This window comes from Tetrao urogallus, assembly GCF_951394365.1.
Source record: "Tetrao urogallus genome assembly, chromosome: 2".
In the NCBI taxonomy this organism is placed as follows: Eukaryota; Metazoa; Chordata; class Aves; order Galliformes; family Phasianidae; genus Tetrao; species Tetrao urogallus.
In genome coordinates, this window is record NC_136814.1 from 76,683,486 (window position 1) to 76,709,366 (window position 25,881).

Sequence of the window (25,881 nt, forward strand, 5' to 3'; positions counted from 1 at the left end):
GCAATCTGATGCTAAGGAATGTAGGTGTTTCATTTGCTCTCTGAGAATTTTCCACGTCTTTGCTACAGTAGTTGCACTTCACTGTTCTTGCTACAAGAACATTTTTATGGTGCTATCTACTTCATTGTGATTGAAATGTTAACACAAGAATTTGACAGTTGTACTGTAGCTACAGCAGTGGCTTTTTATTTATTTTTACATTTTTACTTTATATGAAGCTGTTTAATATTTTGTCTCTATCTTTACATTTGTACTCATGAATACGTGGAATGTATTTCTGTAATCTAATATGAAAAATCTTCCTTATTAGTGCATATAACTTTGTGAGTTTTACTGAGTTTCTCTATTTCTATCAGTGGAAACACAATCTCATATGTATAAATATGATAGAACGTGTTATTTGCTCAAGAGAAAAGCAAATACACATTCAAAGGATAAGAACTAGGTGACTGTAGACAGCCCTGTGAAAAGCCAGCAGGAGTGGCAGGCTCTAGTTCTCCTGGAAACAGTGATGACAAAACCCAGGAGTCTGGGGATCTTCTTTTTGTGGATAACTTCACTTCCTACTCTGTTTTGATGTTGTTGACAGAAAAATGTTATAGGGAACAATGCCAGTTTCCTTGTAATGTAATATGAAATACGTTTCTAGAGTATTCTGAAAAGTTTTACATGCAAGTCCCATTTATGATGAAGTAAAAATCTAAAATAGTGCAACACAGCACAGTGATATACAATAAACCACTTCACAAATACAAATAAGCAGAGGAAAAGAATCTGGGGGTGTTAGCTGGCAGCTGGCTGAATACAAGCCATTAGTGTGCCTAGATGGCTGAGAAGGCCAGTTGCATCCTGGCTGTATCAGAAATAGCATTAGCAGCAGAAGCAGGGAGGTGATTATCTGTACTTGGCACTGATGAGGCCGCACCTCGAATACTGTGATCAGTTTGGGGCTCCTCACTACAGGAGGGTGTCCAAAGAGGGGCAACAAAGCTGTGAGGGGTCTGGAGCACAAGTCTCAACAGGGAGTATCTGAGGGAACTGGAATTGTTGAGTCTGGAGAAGAGAAGGCTCAGGGGAGACCTTATCACTCTCTACAGCTACCTGAAAGGAGGTCATAGCAAGGTGAGGATCTGCCTCTTCTCCCAGGTAACTAGTGATAGGATGAGAGGTAATGGCCTTAATGGCCTTAAGTTTGAGATTCAGATTGGATATTAGGAAAAATTTCTTCTCCAAAGGAGTGGTGAGGCAGGGCACAGGCTGCCCAGGGAGGTGGTTGAATCACCATCCCTGGAGGTGTTCGAGAAATGTGTAGATGTGGCACTGAGGGGCAGGGTGGTGTTGGGTTGACAGTTGGACTTGGTGATCTCAGTGATCTTTTCTAACCTTAACGATCCCATGCACCTATGATTTCATGACTTTTGTTTTGTTGTTGTTTTATTTGTATCCATTGTACCTGTTTTTAAATGAAAATTTGAAGAACACCAATATGATTACAAAATAATTTGTACATACAAAAATGTATGTACAAATACTTTATAAATTTTTAAAGTGCTTTTCTTTCTTCCTCCAGGCTATTGTAGTGACAGATGGAGAACGTATTCTTGGTCTTGGAGACCTTGGCTGTTACGGAATGGGCATCCCAGTTGGTAAACTGGCACTTTATACAGCATGTGGAGGAGTGAAACCTTTTGAGTGCCTACCTGTGATGTTGGATGTGGGAACAGATAATGAGGTAAGTACTTTTCTGAGGTCTAGTGTTATCAGTTTTAAGGGAACTGCATAAAACTTGAACCATAAAAAGTTGTCTTTCTCTATTATGATATGGTTTGCAATTAAGTGGAAACTAAAAAGACATATGGAAAAAGTATCATCATAATGCACAGTATATATTGTTTGATAAGGCTTGAGTATGTAAGGAAGATATTGTCTGTAAAAATGTACTGTGCACACTGTGTCAGAAAGTTGTACAGCAAATTACATCTCAAGAAGGCGGGGATATTAGAGTTAAAACTAGGATAAAAAGCAGCATTCTTGCTCTACTTTTGCTGCAGAATTCCTCTGTAATGATTTCAAATGTGAGTTCATTCTGGCAGAACAGCTTGAAGCTACAGCCTTATATGTGTTCTGAGTGCACTTCTGTGTACTTCAGTTGTACATTAACTTCAGCTATAGAAATCTCTGTAATGCTATGAGTTTTCCCAAAATGATGTCATAATGCTTCAAAAACCTTGCCTTCCTTGACTTGGCTTCCCATTTGTAATGAAGTAGAGAGATTTAAAGGCAGCTAGTTATAGAAAATTGGTTTTGTTATTTCCAGAGCGCCTGGGATTACTAATTACTTGGCCTCTCTTGTTCCCATTTTTTAGCTGAAAGAATATTTGAATTTGGTGTCTCTTAATGATATCAAATATCATCAGCAATATCGTTATGCTTTAGAAGAAGTTACACTATGACTGATGCAAGCATTAAACTTTGTGACTGATAAACGTATCAGAGATTTATGTGTATTGAAGATAAATAAAGCATTCTTGTACCGGTGAATTTAGCAGAGATTTCTAGATTGCTGGGCTGGGTGTGTGCAACTTCAGCTTCACCTCTGCCCCTGCCACACCGGGATAGTTTAGAAAGTGTACATCATGAAAGCATTTTCACCGGCGATGAACATGAGCCTGCATGCTGTGCTCATAAAAATCTGCCCAATTGAAAGGGACCACTGTCACTTTGACTGCTGCAGAAACATGTCATCGACTGTCTAACTGTGCTCACATCCACTGTTTGGTCTCCATAAATGGTTAGCAAGTGTTGACAAATAGCAGTGGGTGCCATTTTCTTTTCATATGGAGGAATTCGGTGACACAACTTTGCTTCATGTGCAATGTCAGACATCGTTTTGTCAGACTGCCCCTCTGCTGCCACTTGTCACACAGCAAGAACATGTAGTGAAATCTTGACAGGAAGATTCAACCTCTACTGTCATACCACCAACATCCACTTCTGATATTGTGGACCAAAATTAAAAAAACAAGAGATGTTACTTTCAGAGCAGCCTCACTACAAGTGTGTGTGTATGTAACTCTACAAGTACCAAAAAAAAGTGTGCATGTACTAGTAGTTCAACTTTTATAATGCTCTTCTTGTGGCTAAACAATGAGGTCAAGGTTTCTAAAAAGGTGCTCAACCTTAAGTGTTACAAGATGCAAACAAACTCCATGAGCTGGTGTGTATTGATGTTCTGGCACTCCTATTAGGAGGACTGCCCAGTCATCTCAAAGCCTCAATTCAATTTACTGCTGAAAGAGGCCTTAAACTAATCTTCAGTGAATGGATGGCTGAATAAAGAGGTTTTGTATTTGATTGTTGTTTTTTTCCTCACAGTTATAGTGGGTGCAAGAAATAATATTAGCCTACAATTCAGCACTGTTCATGCTCATCTGAGTTTTTGCAATGGAGAGGAGAAGTCAACAGGGTGTGAGAAATTAAGTTTCTGAGTCATGGTTGGGTTACCAACTAAAGGCTCTTCTGAGGTTGTGCTAGACTGCACTTCAAAGAGTAGATGGATGGTTGGTTTTTTTTTTTCCCATTGGGACTGCTCAGAGTATTAAGCATTTACCTTTGAGCTGTAACTGGGAATGAGATCCCAGAATTTGCCACTTAACTGAAGAGACTGCATGGGTCTGATTCTATTCATTGTACATTTGGAGCTTGCATCTTGTCTTTTGATACTTCAGTCATGTCAGGAGTCCAGGGACACCAGCTTCCTTAGTTTCTTCCCTCTCACCCCCCTTCTCTGTCCCATAGCTCCTGTTCTCTCCTTAATGCTGGTGTTTGTCTGGCAAGGTGTTGAGCCACTTCAGGGCTATGCTAATTGTATTTGTCAAGCTGCTATGGAACAACACTTATCTTACTTACCTTAAAATCTAAACCTCTCTGACAAATAGCAGTGTTTTTATGCTGTATTTTCTTACTCAAGCCAGAATTTTCCATTATCAGATGCAATGGAAATCAGTCTAATAACTTGGGCATATATAAATAATAATTATGCTGAACATGTTTTTCAAAATGTGCAGATGTTTTCCATTTAGATTAGTTTCTTCTCCCTTTCTGTGGGGGCCTCAGTGCTTTAAAATGTTTAAAAATATGTATTTTTGGCAACTTTAAACCTGTTGTGCAGAACCTGCAAATTCTCCAGAAAGATTAAATCTTACTTTAAAGCAGATTGCAAGAAAAACTTCCAAATTTTCATCCTGTATTGTTTTGTTTTGTTTTTTACATACAGGACACAAAATAGTACATAGGAACTCAGTCCATTCTAATGATTATTGAATGTTTTATTACTGCTAGTTTTAGCAGAGGCATTTTTAGCTTCGGTGTTATCTTGCTACTCATAAAATGAGGGAACGAAAAGAAAATGCAGCATTTTTATACAGTTGTTCAGTTAGTAAGACAAATGGAAAATTCTTCCTTACAAGTAAAAAATTATCTAGTTGAAAGACTTGCATGACTGAAATAGTAAATTTCTCTGTGTAATCAACACAGGACTGAGAGTCTAAGAGGAGTGGTGTTGACTACTGCCAAAACTAGTATGCATAGTTTTAAGTCATTGACAAATTGGAGGCAAGCAATCACTCTTAGAACACTTTAATACAAATATTTTAATACATTATATACTGTTAATTATTTACCATGAAAATTTCAGTGCAAATTGTGTCTTATTTAGTAACTGTATTTGTAGGAGGTGAAAGTGATGTTTCTCAGTTGGGATTTCAATCCAGGTTAAGCATACTCGTATATCAATCACTGTACTGATATCAGAGTGTTGTTAGGAATGCTGAGGTCATGTGGTTTCTGGATTCTGGGCATTCGTCAAACATTAGAGAGGCATATATTAATTGCCTTCTAATGGTTAAAGGATCTGCTTGCAGAAGAATGATGAATAGGTGTCACAGTACAGCAACTACAACTTACTGGAGACTTCCCTGAAATATTTTCTCTGCTGGAAGTGGGATGTTTTAAAGGTGAAGGAAATAATCAAGCAGAATCAATGCAAAACATTTAGACATTAAAATACAAATGATGTTTATTTACTACTTAAAACTCTTAGTAAACTCAAAAAATAAATAATAAACAGTAGGCATGTCTGTTGGTTAAAAAAACCCACGCTTACAAGATGGATTCTGTACTGGGAATGGCCAGTTGTGGAAGCTGTGGAAGGGTTCATTGGTATGTTAGCATTTAAACATATAAGCCATTTACCGTATCTTTCAATTTAGTAAGAAAACATTCAGTTTTTTTTTTAAATTGTACTTTCCCATAGAACAGAGAGATCAAGACATGTGGTGTTGAAACCTCTTGTGTCCTGGAGCCATCTCAGGATTGCTCAGCAGTCTCAGTAGTGTCAGGCTGACACTACAAGGAATTGATGACCTTGAAGGCCTTTTCAAACGTGGATGATTCTGGCTGCATCCAGGATGGTTTTAAAGAAGCTGGACAAAGAAACTTTGTTTTGCTCTGGATAGGCATGGTTAGATAGAAGACTGGTCGGATATATATATGCCATTATTGGCATCTAACTTCATACAGATGAACCATGACTGTCAGTACGCTTTTTGCAAATGTGTATCTGATGCTGTTCCTTTATTCATACAACTGACAAACACAGTCATGTAAGTACTGAACAGTGCACAAAAGAGAGAAATGTGCAAGGCAGTTGCTAGAGCAGCTCCTGCTCCTTCATCTGCCACACCACAGGGACTATAAGAAAATGGGTTGTTATTTGAAGCTATTTCTCTCATGCATACATTGGAATATTTTTTCCTTAACTTACTGCAAGTATCTAAATGCAGGAATGTGACAGCTCTCACAGTTGCCCTAAATAGGTCAATAAGCATTACTGGGCTGGTAGTTCAGATATTTCTTGAGGAATGACAGGCATCCATGGCGGAAGACTGAATCCAGAAAAGCTAAGGTGCAAATTCAAGCTCAGTTCTTCAACTTGGTGTTGTAGTTAGCTTTCTGAATTTCCCCAAATTACTTCCACATGTCATAAGAACTTGTACCAATCTTCAACTTTTACATTCTTCCAAAATATCATGCTATGAATGTGAATAAGGAAGCTGCTGATAAAACATAGAGACAAACCTGCTTCTATTATTTCTATTCCAGTCAAAATAGAAACTTGGATAGAAGGAAGCTCACTGCAGCAGAAAAGTGCAGTTTCTAATTGTTAGGTTCGGCCTGCTTCCTGTGACAAGTGGGTGAAGGGATCCATAGATCCATACCCTGGGAAAGGGAGTTGGAAGAAGGGAAATTGCAGGGAGATGGGCCGAGACAAGAAAAAACTGTGATATGTTATGGTGTGGAATAATGATGAAAAACCATAAAACCATGGCATTAATCAAACTAAAGACGCAAACTTATAAAAAAAATCACACACTTTGCCTACAGCTGTAGGGATTTCTGAATAAAACATAGTCACAATTATCATTCATATGTAGATGATTTGCACTTCTACACTGAAGTTTATGTAGTTAATGCATTATAAAATTGTTACGATCTCTGAATTTAAAGAAGTCATATTCCTTTTGCCTTGCTCTTGGATTTGACTCTTAGAACTAGAGCCAGCTCCTCAGTGATAGTGTACTGAATAATAATGACTAAATGAAATAAATGAATAAATTATAATGGAACTTTCTGAATTCCACAAAAAAAATCTTTGTATAGACAGGAGCAAGGAGTTATCTTTGTAGCTGGGGATCTACTTTCTGGGTTATGTTCTGCAGGTGTGTTCACTAACAGTTTTGAGCATTTCTGATATGTACAGACAGTGGATTTCTAGATATACAGTTTTTCATGTAGCTATGTTAAATGCGATTGATCAGTTTAACCTATCTTACTGAGATAGATGTTCTCTTTTCCATGTTCCATGTTCCACAGAGCAGTGAGTCCAGAGCAGGTACTCAAAGGTTATGCTGTGGCCTAATCATGCTGATCTCCAGACATTAAAATGTCTAAAACTATTGATGAAGTAAATCTTCAGGCAGTATATTTCCTGTTCCTGCCATTCTGACTGGAGATGGTTGCAGTTACCTTTTCAGGAGTTTAGACCTTATCAGGAATTTTTCTTGCTCTTTGCAGTCTCTTTCACAAATTTGGTGCTATTTTACAAGTAGATTTTTTCCCCTTAAACTTGCTACAATATCCTTCCGCTTGCCAGCACTTCAATAAACATAAAAATTCATGAATGTTCCTTCTTTACTCCTACTTCTCCCTTCCAGTTGGCAAGAAAATACTGCAGTAGGGTATTACTTTTCATACAGACCGTCATGAATCATTTTTTGTTTTCACTGCTCAAAAATACTGAAAAGTCAAGTCAGTTCTGAATTACAATTCTGTCCAGCCCATGGTGCTGAAGAAGAAAACCCCAAACCAACATTTTTTAATTTTCAGGAATTAGTAGCCTTCTTTTAAATGTATTCAGTTATTTGGAGTGGACTGAGTCTGCGTTAGAGAAGGGTGTGGACAAGTGCAATCTATTTTTCTTGTTTTTTCTAAAATTAGGGGGCTTTGGTACAGTAGAAAAGATACAGAGTATAACTAATGACCTTCTAAAGACTGAAAGGAAGGAGTGAAAAAAGAACGAGTAAGACGATATCGAGTCTAGATTTTACAGTCTATAGTATGGAGAAAATGGAAAGTCTGAATCTGAGTATGTCTGGCATTTCCCAAAAATGCAGAAAGGGATATATCTAAAATTGTCCTTCAAGCCATGATTTTAATGAGAATGGATAAAGTTTTTTGCACTGATACAATTATGAAGCTAGAATGGAACAGGATAATAATATATGGAGTGTGTTTGCTTCAGTGCAGAATAATTGTCTCTATGCCATTCCCCTTAAAATTTCACTTCTAAAACAAATATGGCATTGGCCATCTCTCCTAAATATGCTTCATTAAAAAAAAAAAAAAGAAAAAAGGGAGCAATCAGAAATACCTGAAACTGAGCTAACATCCATATTATGCTTGCAAACATAAAGGAGTTGGGAAAAGGGTGTAATTTATGACAGCTGCCATTTGCCCCTCATTGCAGAGGCCTTTCTACAATTTTCTGGAGCTGCTCACACAAATCTGACAGCTGATCATTTTTGGCACTTTTTGGAGAGCTTTCCTTCTCTTGATTTTAAGGGGTCTTTTACTGAACAGTTCTTGCAATGCATTTAGAAACATTCACAACTTGAAAATATCAAAAGTTCTTTTGCCTCTAACTCAGAAGTTTTGAGAATTTCTAAGTGTAATAATAAGTCCAGATTTACCATTTGGATGTTTCTGCCATATGCTGCTAATTTGTTGTTGAGACATGCAGACCTCGGTCTTTTGACTATGCATTATCTTGCTCCTTCTGTCTCAAAGTATTGTTTTACAATAGCCTGTTCTCTCAGTTTATAGCTCCCTATTTCTCAGATTTTGAGACTTGTGATAAAGTGAAGTTGGATTGTCAGAAAAGCACATAGAAAACAATAAAACAGAAGAGGAAATGAAATCAAAGCTTTAGGCAATAGACAAGAAATGATATTAAATAAGCCTACTTTAATCAAAACTTGAAATAAATGGAAAAGTAAGGATTTATGTAAGTGATTCTGTGATTCTGTGATCCAATGGTGAATGGTATATCCAAATCAATGGCTTGACAAGGCAAGTCTACACCAGAGGAAATACTGAGCTAATTTATTAAATTTTATCAGAACTAGAGGAGAGTTTGTAGAGGTTTTTACTCAGTTGGAGGTACAGTATTCTGTAATTTGTTGTTGTTGTTCTTTTTCCTCCTAATTAGTATTATTTCTAAATGATTATGTGTTTCCTTGGTTGTATTAAACCTGATTCTTCAGTCTGTAGAAGGCTGTATGCAAATGGCTTATGCTTTCTAAGGGAGGCACTGTGTGCTGAGCATGAAAGCATTGCCTACCCCTTTTATGAAATAATTGTGCACAACAGGGAACAGCATTTGTTCATGATATTTAGAGCTGTTAACTCTTTTGACTCATTTGCAAATGTAGATCATATGCTATCTTTACCATGGCATTTCCAGAGGAATGTATTACATCACTGCCTGTGTTTTCGCTTAGAGGCTTTTCTTATATTTTGTTAGGCTCAGCTCAGTAGCTGCGGTTATCAGTAGATTTATCAATAAAATTCCAGTATAAGTGGGCTTTTCTTTTAAACATTTACTCAATTAAAATGTTTTTCAGACTCAGTTATATATTATCTACACTAACCACATTTTGACTGCTAGTATATTCACTTGTAATGAACTTCTTTCTTTAAAGAGTAGAAAGACATTCTGTGTTTACATTATTTCTGTTATAATGTATGTCTTCTTTTGTTCTAATACAAAAATGAAAAATACCTTCCTCTAAACTTTCTTTCAGAATATAAATACATAGAGCCCTTTGTCAAACCAATGAACTAATCACACAATTAAAAACAAACAAACAAACAAAAGTACAACAGTGTAAAATTTTAATTTTCTTCATCTGGGTTTGCTTTTGCCGTTGTACAAATTTACTGCAATCTATAATACTCACTGAATTGTTCTTGCACAGTTAAATTAAAAGAGAATTTTGAGTTAATTTTACCTTTCTAATATCTTTAATACTAATAATATAATGCTGTATAAAATATTATTATATATTTCAGAACTGGACTTCACTTTACTATCATTGTATTTTCCTCTACTTTAACTGTATTGTACTTAGATTTCCATAAAACACTGGAGATCAGTACTTGTAATCAATCTCCTTGGAACCATTCGCTATCTCACATTGCTTGAGTCCTAGACCAAAAATAAGGCCTTCCTAGTGTACCTACATAGATAGCAATCTTTTTGTCTATCCTCTATTATCTTTCCAATACTTGAGATTCAACAGAATAGACAAATATAACCTCATATTTGAACAATTAATCTTGAGAATGTGACCCAGCATTCCTGAACTCAGTAAGCTCCAAATGACTGGGTAAGATAAAAGTACCTTGAGAGTCATCTGAACCCAGGTTAATCATCTGAGGCTAATTTTATGAAGAGATGTAGACATTTCTTGTAGAGGATCTGCCTCAAATTGGTCTAATGAATTATATCTTGAAACTATCTGTTTTTGTCCAATGACTACTAAAAGAGCTTAGACTAGATTAGATGTTGAAATATCCAATATAGATTCTTAATTTAAATAAGATAAATTCATACTTGGTTTGCCCTTCACTTTCCTCTCTTGCTACATGCTTCTTCCACATCATTCAAACTTCTAAAAAGATTAAACTTGTTTTTGAACACAGCAACTTTTTTTTTTTATAACACTTCGTATCATTGAGAAATGCCATTTTACTGCTTAATGTGTGAGAATACCTCAACAATGATCTCTCACTTTTGTTCATTTGTCATCCTCCAAACTTTGCCATTTTGGCTAGGAGAGTATGGCATTCTTTTCCCTAGACTGTTATTTTTATGAAATACATTGTTTATGAATATTTCTTCTGTGAAATAATCTATTTCATTAGACCATGGAAAATCTGAGAGAGCCAGATGGGGTTTCAGATTGTTGCATTTACCAAACAGTGTATCTGCAGTGACTTTATGGACCCAAGAAGAAGCAGAGGAGGAAACGGCTTTAGCAGAAAGAGCGTTAATGCAGGCACTAGATTTATGTCTCAGTTTCAGTTAATATTAAAGAGCTGTATACTGATATTACCAGCAGTTACATCAGTTCATTTTATTTCTTTTCACTCCGCATTTCAGTAAAAAGGGATTTATAAAAGAGAGTAGAAATGAATATCTGGAAATGCTTATTTTGGATAGTATGCATGAATATCCATAGACCAAACTGATGGCAGACCTTATTTCAAAATACAGCAAACATTTCCAATTCTTAACACTCAGAAAATGGCAAAAGATACTGTTTGTTTTAGTTGGCTTCTCTTCTTTCTGAAACTAGCTGTCTGCTTCTTCAGCACTTTGACAATCAGTGGAGATGAGTGGGAATGAGCCATAAATATAGTTATTATAACAAACTGTGAGATAAGATGCATCATCTCTGTTACCACAGAAATAGACCTAGTTTCTGAGACAAAACATCATGGGCTGATGGTGAGGCTGATCCTAAAACCTTGGGCCTTGCTCTAAAAGGTCTACATTGCGCACAGAGCTACTTCTGCCTTATTTTTTTCCTGCTGTTAGGAAATCAGGCATAATCAAAAGCTGAGATGTAAGCATCAAAAGAATACCATTAGACTTTGTTAGTAATTTCTAGTTTGTCAAAGGGTCATTGTTGGTGTTACCTTTTTATGTAGGAAGAGACTCAACCTATTTGGTTCCAGTAAAGATCATGGCTGTGTCAGCACTGGAGACAGGGATGCCAGGGTCAAAGATATTCTGTGAATGTCCATAAGGGATTAATTTATGGAAGTAAATGAAATAAATAGATACAAGTTTAACGAAGTTGAGAATAAGAGGACATAGCAAGTGACAAAGATTTATAGTTACATCTGAAAAAAAACAAAAATAATCACAAAATATCAGAACTGTTGATCAGAAACAAGACATACTGATAAAATGAAATAAGATTTTCAGTTTTATAAAGAGTGCATATGTTAAAATTATCTTCATTTTGCTTTGTAGTGAAATCAAGACACAATTTGTCTGTTATTAAATTGTGAGTTGAAAAAGAAAAAAAAAAGTCTCTAATTTCTAGAAAAATTTTCACTGGGGCCAGAATTGGCTTTAGGTTTCTTTGGATGCATTATAGTCTCTTTAGATCATATTCTGTAACTGTTGTTTGATCATCTTCTGTAATTTATTATAAGCTCTCACAGCATAATGTTCTTTCAGCATTTTAAGTTGGAGATTTGTATTTTCCTTTTTATGTTTAAGAGCAATAAGATAATAATGTTTGGTTGTGATTATCTATTTCTGTAGCTTGTTTCCCTTCTCAGCCAGGCATATTCTAAAACATGGAGGGTATTCTTAAATGTTTTGTGATGTGTGACAACACGTATGAAGTTTGAGATTTTAGCTGTTTAAGTGCTGGAGCTCTTGAAGAAGGAATGATACTCACTAGTCATTTAGGGGCTATTTACAGTCAGTTGTACTGAGAGCTTAATTATTACTCTGAGCTTTTCCTGAGAATCAGTAAAATCTTTTATAGAAAGTAGATGTCAGGGATTTAGGAAATTTCTTTTAATGTCTTCTGATAATTACATGTGTTAAATGTAAGACTTACTCCACTTCCTTGCTGTCTGATCATTGTCTCTATTTTAAAATATTAATTACTGTATGCAGTGTAATCTGCTGAAGTCCTAAACAATATCAGATTCTTCAGGACTATTGTTTTCTCAATAGGCAAATAAGATTAAGATTTTCACGAAGTGCTACTGGCATGCAGACAACTATTTGTTTTCAGTTTTACTATATACAAGAGTTATGCATCCTTAAATTGCATCTGATGAAACATTGCTCTGCAACCATGGTTCTGAGCATCTTCCAAATTCCAACTCAAATTACAGGCATTTGTGGAGTTAGCATCTTCCCTACCCCTTCAGTCAGATGTTAACATTCAGTGAGTTCTCTGAGACTGTTAAACATAATGCAGTATGTTTATCTTGGTGTTCTTATTTTTGTGTATCCTAAAATGCACACCGGCTCTGCTAGATGTGGTTGTGGCAGCACATCACTGATGCAGTGTTAGCCTGATTTAGTGCATCAGTGCCTACCCTTGAATACTGTGGTAAACCTGTCCTCGTGAAAAAATCATTTGTGACCTCTTAAGAGAATGTCAGAAGGCAGTATTAGATGGGGAGTAATATATTATAGAATCATAGAATCATAGAATCACTAAGGTTGGAAAAGACCTAAAAGATCACCCAGTCCAACCGTTCACCTATTCCCAATAGCTCCTACTAAACCATGTCCCTCAACGCAACATCCAGTCTTTCCTTGAACACCCCCAGGCTCGGTGACTCCACCACCTCCCTGGGCAGTCCATTCCAGTGCCTGACCACCCTTTCTGAAAAGTAATACTTCCTCATGTCCAGCCTGAATTTCCCCTGGCGTAGCTTGAAACCATTCCCCCTGGTCCTATCACTAATGACACGAGAGAAGAGGCCGACCCCCAGCTCACTACAACCTCCCTTCAGGAAGTTATAGAGAGCAATAAGGTCTCCCCTGAGCCTCCTCTTCTCCAGGCTGAACATTCCCAGCTCCTTCAGCCTCTCCTCATATGGCCTGTGTTCCAGACCCCTCACCAGCTTCGTTGCCCTTCTTTGAACACGCTCCAGGGCCTCAATATCTTTCTTGCAGTGAGGGGCCCAAAACTGGACACAGTACTCGAGGTGCGGCCTGACGAGTGCTGAATATAGGGGAACAATCACCTCTCTGCTCCTGCTTGCAACACTGTTTCTGATGCAAGCCAGGATGCCATTGGCCTTCTTGGCCACCTGGGCACACTGTCGGCTCATGTTCAGCCGAGCATCAATCAATACCCCCAGGTCCATTTCCTCTACGCAGTCCTCCAGCCACACCGCCCCAAGCCTGTAGCGTCGCCTGGGGTTGTTGTGGCCGAAGTGCAGGACCCGGCATTTGGCCTTGTTGAAACTCATCCCATTGGCTCCAGCCCAGCTCTCCAGCCTGTCCAGATCCCTCTGTAGGGCGTCGCTACCCCCAGGCAGATCCACGCTTCCAGCCAATTTGGTGTCATCTGCGAATTTACTGAGGGTGCACTCGATGCCCTCATCGAGGTCATCTATAAAGATATTGAAGAGGACAGGCCCCAGCACCGACCCCTGCGGAACACCACTCACGACCGGTCGCCAGCTGGATTTGACTCCATTCACCACCACTCTCTGCGCCCGGCCCTCCAGCCAGCTCCTTACCCAGCCAAGAGTGTACCCATCCAAGCCTCTGACTGCCAGCTTCTGCAGGAGAATGCTGTGGGAGACAGTGTCAAAGGCTTTGCTGAAGTCTAGGTAGACCACATCAACAGCCTTTCCTTCATCCACCAGATGGGTCACTAGATCATAGAAGGAGATCAGGTTGGTCAAACAGGACCTGCCCTTCATGAACCCATGCTGGCTAGGCCTGATCCCCCGGTCACCCTGCACATGCTGCATGATCTCCCTCAAGACGATCTGCTCCATAACCTTCCCTGGCACCGAGGTCAGGCTGACAGGCCTGTAGTTCCCCGGATCCTCCTTACGACCTTTCTTATAAATGGGAGTCACATTGGCAAGCCTCCAGTCATCTGGGACCTCACCAGTCAACAAGGAGCGCTGACAGATGATGGAAAGCGGCTCGGCTATCACCTCCGCCAGTTCCCTCAGCACTCTTGGGTGGATCTCATCTGGCCCCATCGACTTGTGACAGTCCAGCTGGAGCAGTAGGTCTCTGACTGTTTCTTTCAGAATCGCAGGGGGGTTAGTGTGCTCCCCGGCCGAGATTACCAGGTCAGAGAGAGGGGTATCCTGAGGATAACTGGTCTGACTTTTAAAGACAGACGTAAAGAAGGCATTCAGAACCTCCGCCTTTTCCTTATCCTCAGTGGTCACATTCCCAGCCTCATCCAGCAAAGAGTGGATATTCTCCTTTGTCCTCCTCTTACTGTTAATGTATTTATAAAAGAGTTTCTTATTCCTTTTCACACCAGCAGCTAGGTTAAATTCAAGCTGGGCTTTTGCCTTTCTGATTTCACCTCTACACATCCTAACAACTTCCCTGTATTCATTTTGAGTGGCCTGTCCCTCTTTCCACAGGCGGTAGATTCTCTTTTTCTCCCGGAGCCTCAGGAATAGCTCCCTATTCATCCACGCCGGTCTTCTTCCCCGCCGGCTCATTTTGCAGCTCAGGGGGACTGCCTGCTCCTGCGCCCTTAAGACTTCCTTTTTGAAGAGCAACCAGCTCTCTTGGACCCCTTTGCTTGCTAGGACTGAATGCCAGGGGACTCCCCCTATTAGTCCCCTGAACAATTCAAAGTCCGCCCTCCTGAAGTCCAAGGTAGCAGTATTACTATTCCCCCTCCAGGCTCCACCGTGAATCACGAAGTCTATCATTTCATGATCACTCTGTCCAAGACAGCCTCCAACCTCCACATCTCCCACCAAACCTTCCCTGTTTGTGAACAGCAGGTCTAGTGGGGCAGTTCCTCTCGTGGGCTCTCCGACCAGCTGTATCAGGAAGTTGTCCTCTACGCATTCCAGAAACCTCCTAGACTGCTTCCTTTGTGCTGTGCTGTACTCCCAGCATACGTCAGGGAAGTTAAAGTCCCCCATGAGGACAAGGGCAGGCGACTGTGCAGCTTGTGCCAGCTGCTTATAGAATACCTCGTCTGTTTCTTCATCTTGATTTGGGGGTCTATAACAGACGCCCACCAGGGTGCCTGTCTTGTCAGCCCTTCCTCTGATCTTTACCCATAGGGATTCAACATTATCGTCCCCAGTCATAATCTCAGTAGCGTAAAAGCATTCCCTAACATAGAGAGCTACACCTCCACCCCGCCTTCCTTGCCTATCTTTCCTGAAGAGTTTATAGCCATCCATTGCAGCACTCCAATCGTGGGAGCAATCCCACCACGTTTCCGTTATGGCTACTAGGTCATAGTTTGCCTGCTGCACAATGGCTTCCAACTCTTCTTGTTTGTTGCCCATGCTGCGTGCATTAGTGTAGACGCACCTCAGCTGAGCCCCTCGCCTCTCACCTAATCCCACTACCACTTCCCCAGGCTGCTCTCTAGCAGGCCTGGCTTTATCCCCCTCCCCCTTCCTATCTAGTTTAAAGCCCTCTCTACAAGTCCCGCCAGCTCCTGGGCAAGTATCCGTCTCCCTTTTGGAGACAAGCAATTCCCATCAGTAGACCTCAGGCCAGATGCCGAGTAGACCACCCCATGATCAAAGAATCCAAAATTTTTACGCTTGCACCAGCCTCTCAGCCATGCATTTATAAGATGGCTTTTCCTGATCATCTCAGCGTTCATCCCTGTCACCAAGGGAATGCTGGCAAACACTGCTTGTATGCCCGCTCCATCAACTAACTTCCCCAGTCTCCTAAAATCATTTTTTATAATCCTCAGGCTTCTAACAGGGATCTCATCACTGCCGGCCTGAACTATCAATAGAGGATAATAATCAGAGGGGCGGATAAGGTTGGGGAGTTTTCTAGAAATATCCCTGACCCGGGCTGCAGGAAGGCAGCACACCTCCCTACGGGTAGGGTCAGGACGACATATTGGACCCTCTGTTCCTCTCAGAAGAGAGTCACCTACAACTACCACTCTCCTTTCTTTCTTGGAGGAGGCAGTCTTTAAACGCGGAGCTGACCGCCTTCAGGAAAATCTGACATACGAAGGGTAATTTTACTTTTCTGGAAGATAAATTCATAGGAAATACAAATGAAAGATACATTCGCCCCCTTAAATTTTTAAATTATGAAGATGTTTCAAAAACTTCACAGCTAAATTGAGTCATAATCCAGTTCGAAATGGGTAGTAACTCTGTAAAAGTTCAAGAGAAATATGTGTTCAAATTTATGCTGTTTAAAGAAAGGGCTAATTGAGCCAAAGATCTGCCTTGAAACACTGGGTCTTATCCTCTTTATGCCACTTTTAAATCTTTAATAAGCATTTTAAATCTATAGTCAGTACTAAAGCTCAGAGCTCTAAAACAAGCGTAGTTATGAGAAAGCTATATAAATGTATTCACCTATTCACTTAGACTACTTAAAACATGCCGAACTCAGTGTTTCTGGGGCACGTTTAAACATCCAGCCCGGGAAGTCTCACAAGCCCAGACAATTAATTCAGCGACAAACGCTGATGAAAAGCTTGGCCAGCTATATACTGAGAGCCTGAAATTCCTTTACAGCTCAATGCCTTCTACTTTACAAATGTTACAGTTCAACAAGAAATAGCCCGAAGTTCCTTTATAGTCCTGTTTGGAACAATGTATGAAGAAACACAGGGCAAAGACAAAGGAACTAAACATTCTACAAGTGAAAAGAACAGTAGTTATTTCTGAGCTGTGAGTGGCAATCCATTGTGGAGCTTCTCTGTTTCCAAAAGGCACTGAAGAATGAATAAGCTGCTTAAGCACATTATCCTGTTATTCAGGTCAACACCATGCAAACTGGGTCCCTGCTTGGTTTTTTTTTTTTTTTCAGTGTTCACACATCTTGAGAGATTAACATTTACTATCGGCTATTTCATGGCTTTCAAAACAGATCACTGGAGAGAAAGTTCTATACCACAATCAAGTGTGTCAAGTTGACATGATGATTAGGTACTTTTCCTCAATGACTTGGGTTCCTTTTGTTCCCCAGCTTGTTGTCAAAGCTTAAACTTAGATTTGTTCTTTTGGAAATCTAATCTCCTGTGAAACGTAAGTCTGCTTTTCCTGGTTAGTGGGTTTGTTACACATATTAAATGATACTGGAAAAGTTGACACTAGTTTATTTTTAGGCACACTTAATTTTAAGGCTGAAAAAACTACTAAAAAGTTGAGGTTTAGCAACATGGCAGAATTCAAGCTTTAAGCAAAATAAGAGTTTACAAGGAGAAAGGGCTTAATTGAGGTTCTGGTACTCGGAGGATCATATAGATCTACTTAAAATTAGCTGAGTAAAATAACAAAAAGTCCTTTGAAGAACCACCTGAGCATATTAAAACTGTAATGACTTTGTGGTTTTAAGAAAAAGGCAAGTCATTTATACCATCTTACTTGTGCACAATTATAGTAAAGAGATCAGCAAACCATCAAAGTTCAGGCAAGGCTTGAGCTGTGCACCTGGCTCTAATTTAGCTACAAAAGCCAAAGCAGTGAGAAACAGAAAATTGCACACATATATACTTCATCAGTAGAGAAAAAACATGCGGAAATGTCAGCTATTCTCAAACTTGGCACCAGGAAATTTCTTTGGAACTTACATAATTTAGTGCACACTGGAGGTTCAGAACCCAGGGCTGCAAGATGCTGAGCCTCTCTACTCACAAAGACGTCAGCAAAGGGAGTCCAGACTTCTCAGTGCCACCTATAACATATTTGGTATACAGTGATGTTTCACAGCAGAAATTCCCCCAGTGCCATTAAAAATATCAAAACCCTTCATTTCTACAATGAGAAATAATATTCATTGGAGCCACAGTTATAAAACTAAAGGGAAACTACAGCTGTACGGAACACCAGCAGCTTTGAGAGAAAGATGTGCCACCTCCCAGAAATGAGAAACATTTCAGAGTACGATTGGTTTAATGAGGCATACAGCCACAAAGGAAAATGTAGGACCGTTGACACCTTTTCGACTGTTAATATTTGTATATGTTAAAACAGTCCAAATTCTTCCTGTGAGCTTCTTCTTTTCTCAGTTTTCTCAGGTTGGGGAAGGGCTTGTGAACACAGTGGAGTTTCTGTTCTCCAGAAATGTCAGACATTTCAAACAACTTTTTTGTTTCCACAGGACTGAAATTTCACGCTGTGTGAAACTTTTTTCAATAAAAGAGTTCATCGCTAAAAAATAACATTGAAGCTATGGGCATACCAACAGTTTCCATCAAAATTAATTGCGCAGTAATCAATCTGCGTTCATTTAAATTTGCACTAACATGCTGAATCATGATTTTCTGCCCTGTAAGAACTGCTTACAGCTGCAAAGTGTTTTGAAGGCATTAGGAAGGCTGGATAAGATTTCAATTTGTATTAGACTATTATGCCTATTTTCTTTGAACAAGCTTATTTTGAAGTCCAGCACACACAACTTAAATGTGTATTAGATTCTTTGTTTGCAAATGCTGACTGAATTTTGGATGTCCGCAATCCTGCAACTAACACTGACATTAGTTGGGTTTGAGGCTGTAGAATGCTTTGCAAAAAGAAACTTCATAATCAGGTAACATTTTTCTTTGAACTATACTGCCTCTTTTACATACTCACCAGTAAAAGATCGGGGCTCTTCCTACCTAAAGACGAGAACTTTGTCAACATATTTGCAAGGAACCTCTTGTGAAAGAAAAAAGGAGCTTTATCTTCTGTTTCTCCCCAGAAGGATACTTCATCTTTGGGATGAGCTAACATAAGTGCTAGCATCAGCTCACCCTTTCTCTAGACCTGCTGGACAGATAGGTACTGACTATAATACCACTCAATGATAATAGACATTTTCTCATCTGTAACCCTAAAAACATCACTAAAACCTGCCCTCCTGTCAGTCCAGAATTTAAAAGATGGTACCTTCATAATGTTTCTATGATATCAATCTTAAACACAGTTGTTGAAAGAATAGTTTCTGTGGGAAAACATTAATAGCAGGAGTATTCCATGTATTTGATACAGTTTGAAATAACGATTCTATTGTTTTGCACTCCCGAGTTAGCATTTTTCAGTTAATTTGCCTTTAAAAAGGCTGCTCGATTCAGTCCAATTTGCTCTTTCTATCCATGAGGTTTTTATCTTCCAGTTTGATCTTTGCATCCTTTGCTTGCCTTTTGCTCAGGAAGCCTATTAATTTCTTAACCTGGAGAGGAATTAACAGTTGTAGCTTCAACTTACACAAACACTTAACCCCACTGCTCATATTCTAGGGTTGGCTCCTACATGCACAGACGGCTTTGCCCAGCTGAGGAACTGTCAGTGCCAGTGAACTTTAATTAAAAAACAACAACACTGTAATGGCTGGAAAGAATGCTTCATGGAGGAATCTTGTAACAGGCTACAAAATTACCACAGTTTGTCCCCAAGCAAGAGGCAGCACAAAACCAGACTGAGCCAAGGACATTCTGTGGAGGCTTCCGGCGTATATCTGTGGCAACGAATAAAGAGCCCAGTGTGCAAGGGCTGTGGGCAGCCAGGCATGGTGTGTGCCGAGCAGGCTCCATCCCTACTGCCCTTGTGCGGCACAGCCTGCCTGCTTCTGTCCTTGCAGTGCAATACGTGGCACCAGACAAGCTGTCCCAGGATGCCAAACTCATTTCCTTGCCTAAGTGTGCATAGCTAACACCTATTCAGCCTCAGAAGACTGAAGTTCATGAACATTATATAAGTGGTTGAAGAGCAGCCACACAGAAGGGCATCTTTACTGTATGCAGGTTTGGAAACTACCATATAAGAAGGACATAAAATGATTAGTGTGTCCAAAGGACTGCTACTAAGGTGCGGAAGGATCTAGAGAACAAGATGTACAAGGAACAGCTGAGGTCTCTGGGTTTGCTCAGCCCAGATCATTGGAGCTGAAGGGAGGCTTCATGGTGGCCTGCAGCTCCTGACCTGGAGTGGATGGGCAGCACTGAGCTCTGCTCTCTGTGGCAGCAACAGGGCCCAAAGAACAGCATGGAGCTGTGTCAGGGGAAGGGCACTGAAGGTTAGGGATGGGTTCTGCACCAGACAGTGGTGGACATGGAACGGGCTGCCCAGAACAGCAGTCTAGACGCTGATCTGCTGGAGTTTAAGGAGTGTTTAGACAGTGCTCTCAGACATAGAGTTTGACTTTTCGGTGGTACTGTGCGGAGCTGGGAGTTGTACTCAGTGATCCTTGTAGGTCCCTTCCAGCTTGTGATATTCTGTGATTCTGTGACTCTCAACACAGCTGAAATGATGAACTAAGTATTCCCTGAGAGATATCTGTGAAACATGATAAGAAGAGAAAATAGCTTTTTTAAAATTCAAGCCCTGTCAGGATATAAAGGAAAAAAAAAAAGGGAAAAGAACTAAATGAAGTTCTAAAAAGATATTCTTGAAACTTGACTTCCTAGGTTAAACTTTCACTTTTTCACTTGGAAATAATATACTTCTTTTGATACTAGGATATCCATTTTCCTTGGTACAAAAGGCTGTTTCTTTAATCTCTTTGCTGCATTTTTTCAGTCTTTCTATAGTGGTGGATAAATGGATATGTATTTCATACGCTTGGGTTAATCCTCAAACACTGCATTGTTGTCCTTTTTAATATAGAATGTACTAGTGTAACTTGTTCCTGTAATAGTTCAAATAGTTATTTTTTTTTAACAGGCATTGCTGAAAGATCCTTTGTATATTGGGCTGAGACATAAGAGAATCAGAGGTCAAGCCTATGATGATCTTCTTGATGAATTCATGGAAGCTGTGACTTCAAGGTATGTGATATATTTGTGCTGTTCATTGGTGAATTCCATTGTGAACTTCATCTTGGAAAAAATAAATGTCCTTAACTATGTAAGGAAGAAAGAGTAATGAGATCAGAGTTGCTATGTTTCTGATTTTTTTTTTTTTTTTTTTTTTTTGAGCATTATATTTTATAAGATGACAAACTGTCTCTAACTTGCCTTCAATAATATCATTTTATGAATTCACTGCATGAGTGGGAAAACTCATCTTGAGATGAGTGAATTAACTTTTCAAACTATTTTTTTGCAGTTCTGACTTCATAAGGCATCAGCATCATACTAGGAATACGCTGTTTTTACAGCCTGCTTGCCATCATGTTTAAATCTCTCTTCTCCTCAGGTTTTAAGGTTGCATGCACTTTGCACTGAATCCCTCTCTATTAAAAACAAGAATAACAGCAACAAAACAGGAAAAGGAAAATAAAGTCACCCTAGTCTCTGTCCTAACCCAAACAAACACAAGACCGATCTTCTAATGTCTTGTTTTTTTTTAAATGTCATGTTATAGACCTATTCCAAATCAGCTCTTTCTCTTGTTTCCTTCTCTACTGTTCAGAAAGTAGTTAGATTTATTATTAGAATATATGGAATAGTATGTTCTATGTCAAATGACACGCTTGCTTACATTTTCCTTTGTCATTAAAATATTTGGAGTTCTCGAGTTCTCATTCTGCATTGAGTGTGTGTACATTAAATAGTCTTAAGTACCAGAATCCTTATCAGAACATGCTCCCCTCTTCTGCGGTAAATCGTAAAGCCAGGACTGAGCTGTGGGACCAGGAAATACTTTCCAGCTCCTCAGTCTCAATTTGTGTCCCAGACATGTTTTGAATCCATGCTGGGACCTCACCTGGATGTGCACAACCTCTGTTCTTCCTGCCCTGGATCCTGTGTAAAATAAACCAGGGCAAGAGAGTAGTCTTAATTCCCGTACTTGAGGCACAGGTTCCTCTACATGTTGCTATGTTCTTACCCATTACCCCCTCTTGGCTGAGAGTCCCTTGTTCTTAATCTTCCTACAGTTCCTTTTGAGTATTCTCTTTCAGGTAAAACTGACGCATTTTTATCTTCATAATAGAAGATTTGGAACATTAGAAGTTGCTCTATGGACCGAGTTTTGAAAATTTCTTATTTAATGCATTCACTAATTCACCCTTTCTTTAAAATTGAACCATAGCTAATTTTATATCATTTTAATCATATACTGAAGAAAATTATCAAGGTCAAGCAGAATACTATTTCAGTAATGTTTGATGGTTGATTTGTTCTCCCGTTCTTTTTACTCAAAAATCTTTATAAACAGTAATTTTGAGTAATTTTTAGCAATTGATGTTAACTTGACCTTCTGAAAGATCACTGTGTTCTCAGCTGCTATGGTCTACAACATTGTCCTTTATTTCATGTTTGAAGTGGAGAACTAAAAATTCAAAGTTGTTAGCTGTTTTGGCTGTACTATGACATCCAGTTATGATACTCACTTGCTAAGATGAAGGGAGAAGCGATGTAGCTAAGACAGTCAGGACCATTTGTTCAATGATTTAATACACTCTACATTTAAACTTATATTGAGGTGAGGTTTTAGCAGCTCTGTTGGGAACATGCGGAAGTAGGCAGCTGTACAGGATGGTACATTTTATATAGGCTTCTCTCATTGCCTTCCAAGAAATCTTTCTAGACATGTGTATCGTATTGGCTGATTGTTAAATTTTGAAAATCTAGATTGTTATCAGCTGGTTCAGCATCATTTATAGTGTATACTTTTGGAATGCTACTTTTATAGAGTAAATGTTATGGTGTGCTTTACAAAAAAGCCTGTCATGTGAAGGTATAATTTCATCAACTGGAATATTTTCCCTTTCACAGCCTTCACTGCTATTCACTCCAAAAGACTTTTCTTGTAAATCAAAATCATTTTTGAATGAGTCTTTATTTTTTTTAATAAAAGCACACAGAGAAAGACTTAAAACATCCACTAATACAAGATTTTGGTACAGTATCCACTGTGTTATCATAGCAGAATGAAACTAGTACAGTGTGATTTTTCCCAGATGTGAGTAGGCATAAGCATATGGAAAGTATATGGATTTCTTCTGGCATAAAGTCTGCAAACAGCTTTTATTTATTTACCTATGTCTGTATCTGTCTGTTTATTTGTTACTGTTGCCAGCAGCTGCCTTTGCTGTGGACAGGTGCTGTAATTTCTGTGGACATTACCCAGTTTTTCTTGCTTTTGTCTTTGCACAGCGATTTGAGGGTATGAGGATATACTAAATGGAAGGAATGTCTTATAATATGGGAAGTAAAAAAGAAATATCTTCAGCACCGAATAGCACAAATCAAAATTAAAACCTGTTCATAACGATTTGCTGTATTTTACCCTATGGAAATGTGGGTGATAAAACATTTTATACAGTAGCAAATTTTTCCAGATGATAAGTTGTTCTTAAATGTCTGCATTTACAGAGGAAACTCTGAGAGAAGGGATTGCTGAATAGGGCTCTGGTAGCTGGGGCTGATCCACCAAGACTTCTTATAAAACTAGAAGAAGAAACTTAATTTTTTTATTCCAGTTTCCATTTCTTTCCTACTTGCTTGCAATAATGTATTCATTTACAGCAGTGAAGGGATTTTGGAAACACTTAAAGGGAAAATATGTAGACTAGAGATAGAACAAGAAATGAGGGGAGAAGAAAAAAACAGCCTTTTATTAACAGGAACATTACTTGTCTGATGTAAAAAGTGGATTTTTTCCTTTTTCTGAAGGAAAAAAGGAAATTTGCTTCCTTTTAGCAAATCTGGTAAAGATAACTCCAGCTTGAACGCCTCTGAAGAAGACCAGAGTAGGGAAGAATAGCATGCTATCAGCTTGCTTTCTGCTGCAGTTACTGTGCACTGGGGAAGGAACTGTGCACTGCCCAGAGAGACAAGGCTGACTTGTACCAGTGGTCTATGAACAGTGAGTAAACTTATAGAAAATGAAAAGTAATCTCATGTAACTCTGGAAGGTAATACCGCAGTCCCAAAGAGTTGTGCAGAATTTTTTTTTCTGGTATAAGCTAAAATTTGTGGGTTTATGATGTGGAAAAGCAACCCTGTATCACTGAAATTGTCTTCTGTAGGCATGATGTTTTTTGTTTTTGTGCGCTTTTCTGTTTCAGTTCAAGGTGCAATACTAGTGAACCTTAGAGAAGTAATCTCACGTACCATTTATGTTCCAATCTGTAATTACATTTTAATTAAAACCTTCCCCATTACTTTTATATGCTCTCCTTTTCTTAAGCTTGTGGTGCACAAAACAAGCTGCTGACAATTGTAATTCAGTATGTTCTGTCCTAAATAATCATGATGTAGTCATTATTACTCATTTGCCTGATTATATTATTCACAGATGGTAATAGTGCCTCATTTCACATCATGTGTTACTTTAAAATGCTGCATTATGGTAAGTAAGGCTTATCTGACTTTGAAAACAACTGTAAGATTTATCAATCATAAAAAGAAAATTGCACAAATCCTTAGGTCACTCCAAAAATAATATCTCCTGTTTATATCCACGGAAACTGCAACAGATCAAAAAGCACAATAACACTGTTTGATAGAGCGAATTCTCAGCTACAAAACAGTTTTTCAACATAGTCACCATCACTAGCTGTGCATTTTTGCCAGAAATGAACAAGAGCCTGCATGACACACTCATCAAAATCTTTATAGCCACCTGAAACACCTTTTCAGTGGCTGTTGCCACTGCTGAAACACACCACCCACCACCTCACTGTGGTCACATCCACTGTTTGGTCTCCATCAGAGTTCCGCAAGTATCGACAAATATCAGTGGATGCTAATTTGTTCCACACAGAGGAATTCAGTGACGCATTTTTGCTTCATCTGCACTTCCATGTCAGATGCCATGTAGTCAGACTGCCCCTCTGCTGCCGACTGTCACACAACAACAAAATGTACCACAGCGTTGACGACAATATTCAATCTCTACTTCCATACCACCAAAATCTGCCTGTGATTCATGGGCCAGAATAATAAAATAGGAAGCATTACTTTTGAAGCAGTGCTCATACTTCAGTTTTTATTTAGTAGATGACATTGGAATATAGTTAAATCTGTAAATTATTAATTCAAAATGGACATAGCTTCTTGCAAGGCAACGTACTGTCAAGAAATCAATACAAAAGGTGATTATAGCTATGCATCATTATGGAATTTTTTGCACAACACATTGCTGCTAACAATGTATTCATGCACAGGTTGTTAGTAGAAGGACATTGGCACCTCTAGCCTCTAGTGCATCGTGGTACTGAAAGACTAAGACTTGCATTGTGCCTCTGTGTTCCTGTATTGTTCAAGTTAAAGTGACTGTTAGGAGCACAGAAAAAAATACTGCTGCAACAACTCCCTCCTATGGCAGTCTTAGTGAAAATATTTCTGTTTACAGATTTTTTCCCTTAGTGGGGAGTTGTTGTTAGCTGCTTTATAGCCCTCTTCCCTTCCCTTTGTGCTACTTCATTTGGTGGTGCAGTTCTTCAGGTCGGTTGGCTGGGTGGTAATTTTCTGACACTCCAAAACTAAATGAACCCAATCTGATCTTCTGCAGTGAGAAGTGAGAAGTCTGCTTCTTCTTCTTTTTTTTTTTTAAATCTCAGTTTAAATCTATTTATGCCTTTACCACAATCTATATCTAATATTTGTGTCCAACTTTCTTTAATGTCAATAT

At 38.9% G+C, this 25,881-nt stretch overlaps 1 protein-coding gene across 1 annotated transcript in view; it reads left to right on the forward strand.

Moving 5' to 3' along the window:
- The window catches only part of ME1 (malic enzyme 1), a gene marked incomplete at its 5' end in the record, with an annotated part of 157,655 nt that overhangs the window by 66,936 nt on the left and 64,838 nt on the right, over positions 1-25,881 (forward strand). The window contains 2 exons of the mRNA XM_079550867.1: positions 1,571-1,732; positions 21,022-21,125. Of these exons, the coding sequence (XP_079406993.1) occupies positions 1,571-1,732; positions 21,022-21,125 (266 nt within the window). The remainder of the gene's footprint in view (positions 1-1,570; positions 1,733-21,021; positions 21,126-25,881) is intronic.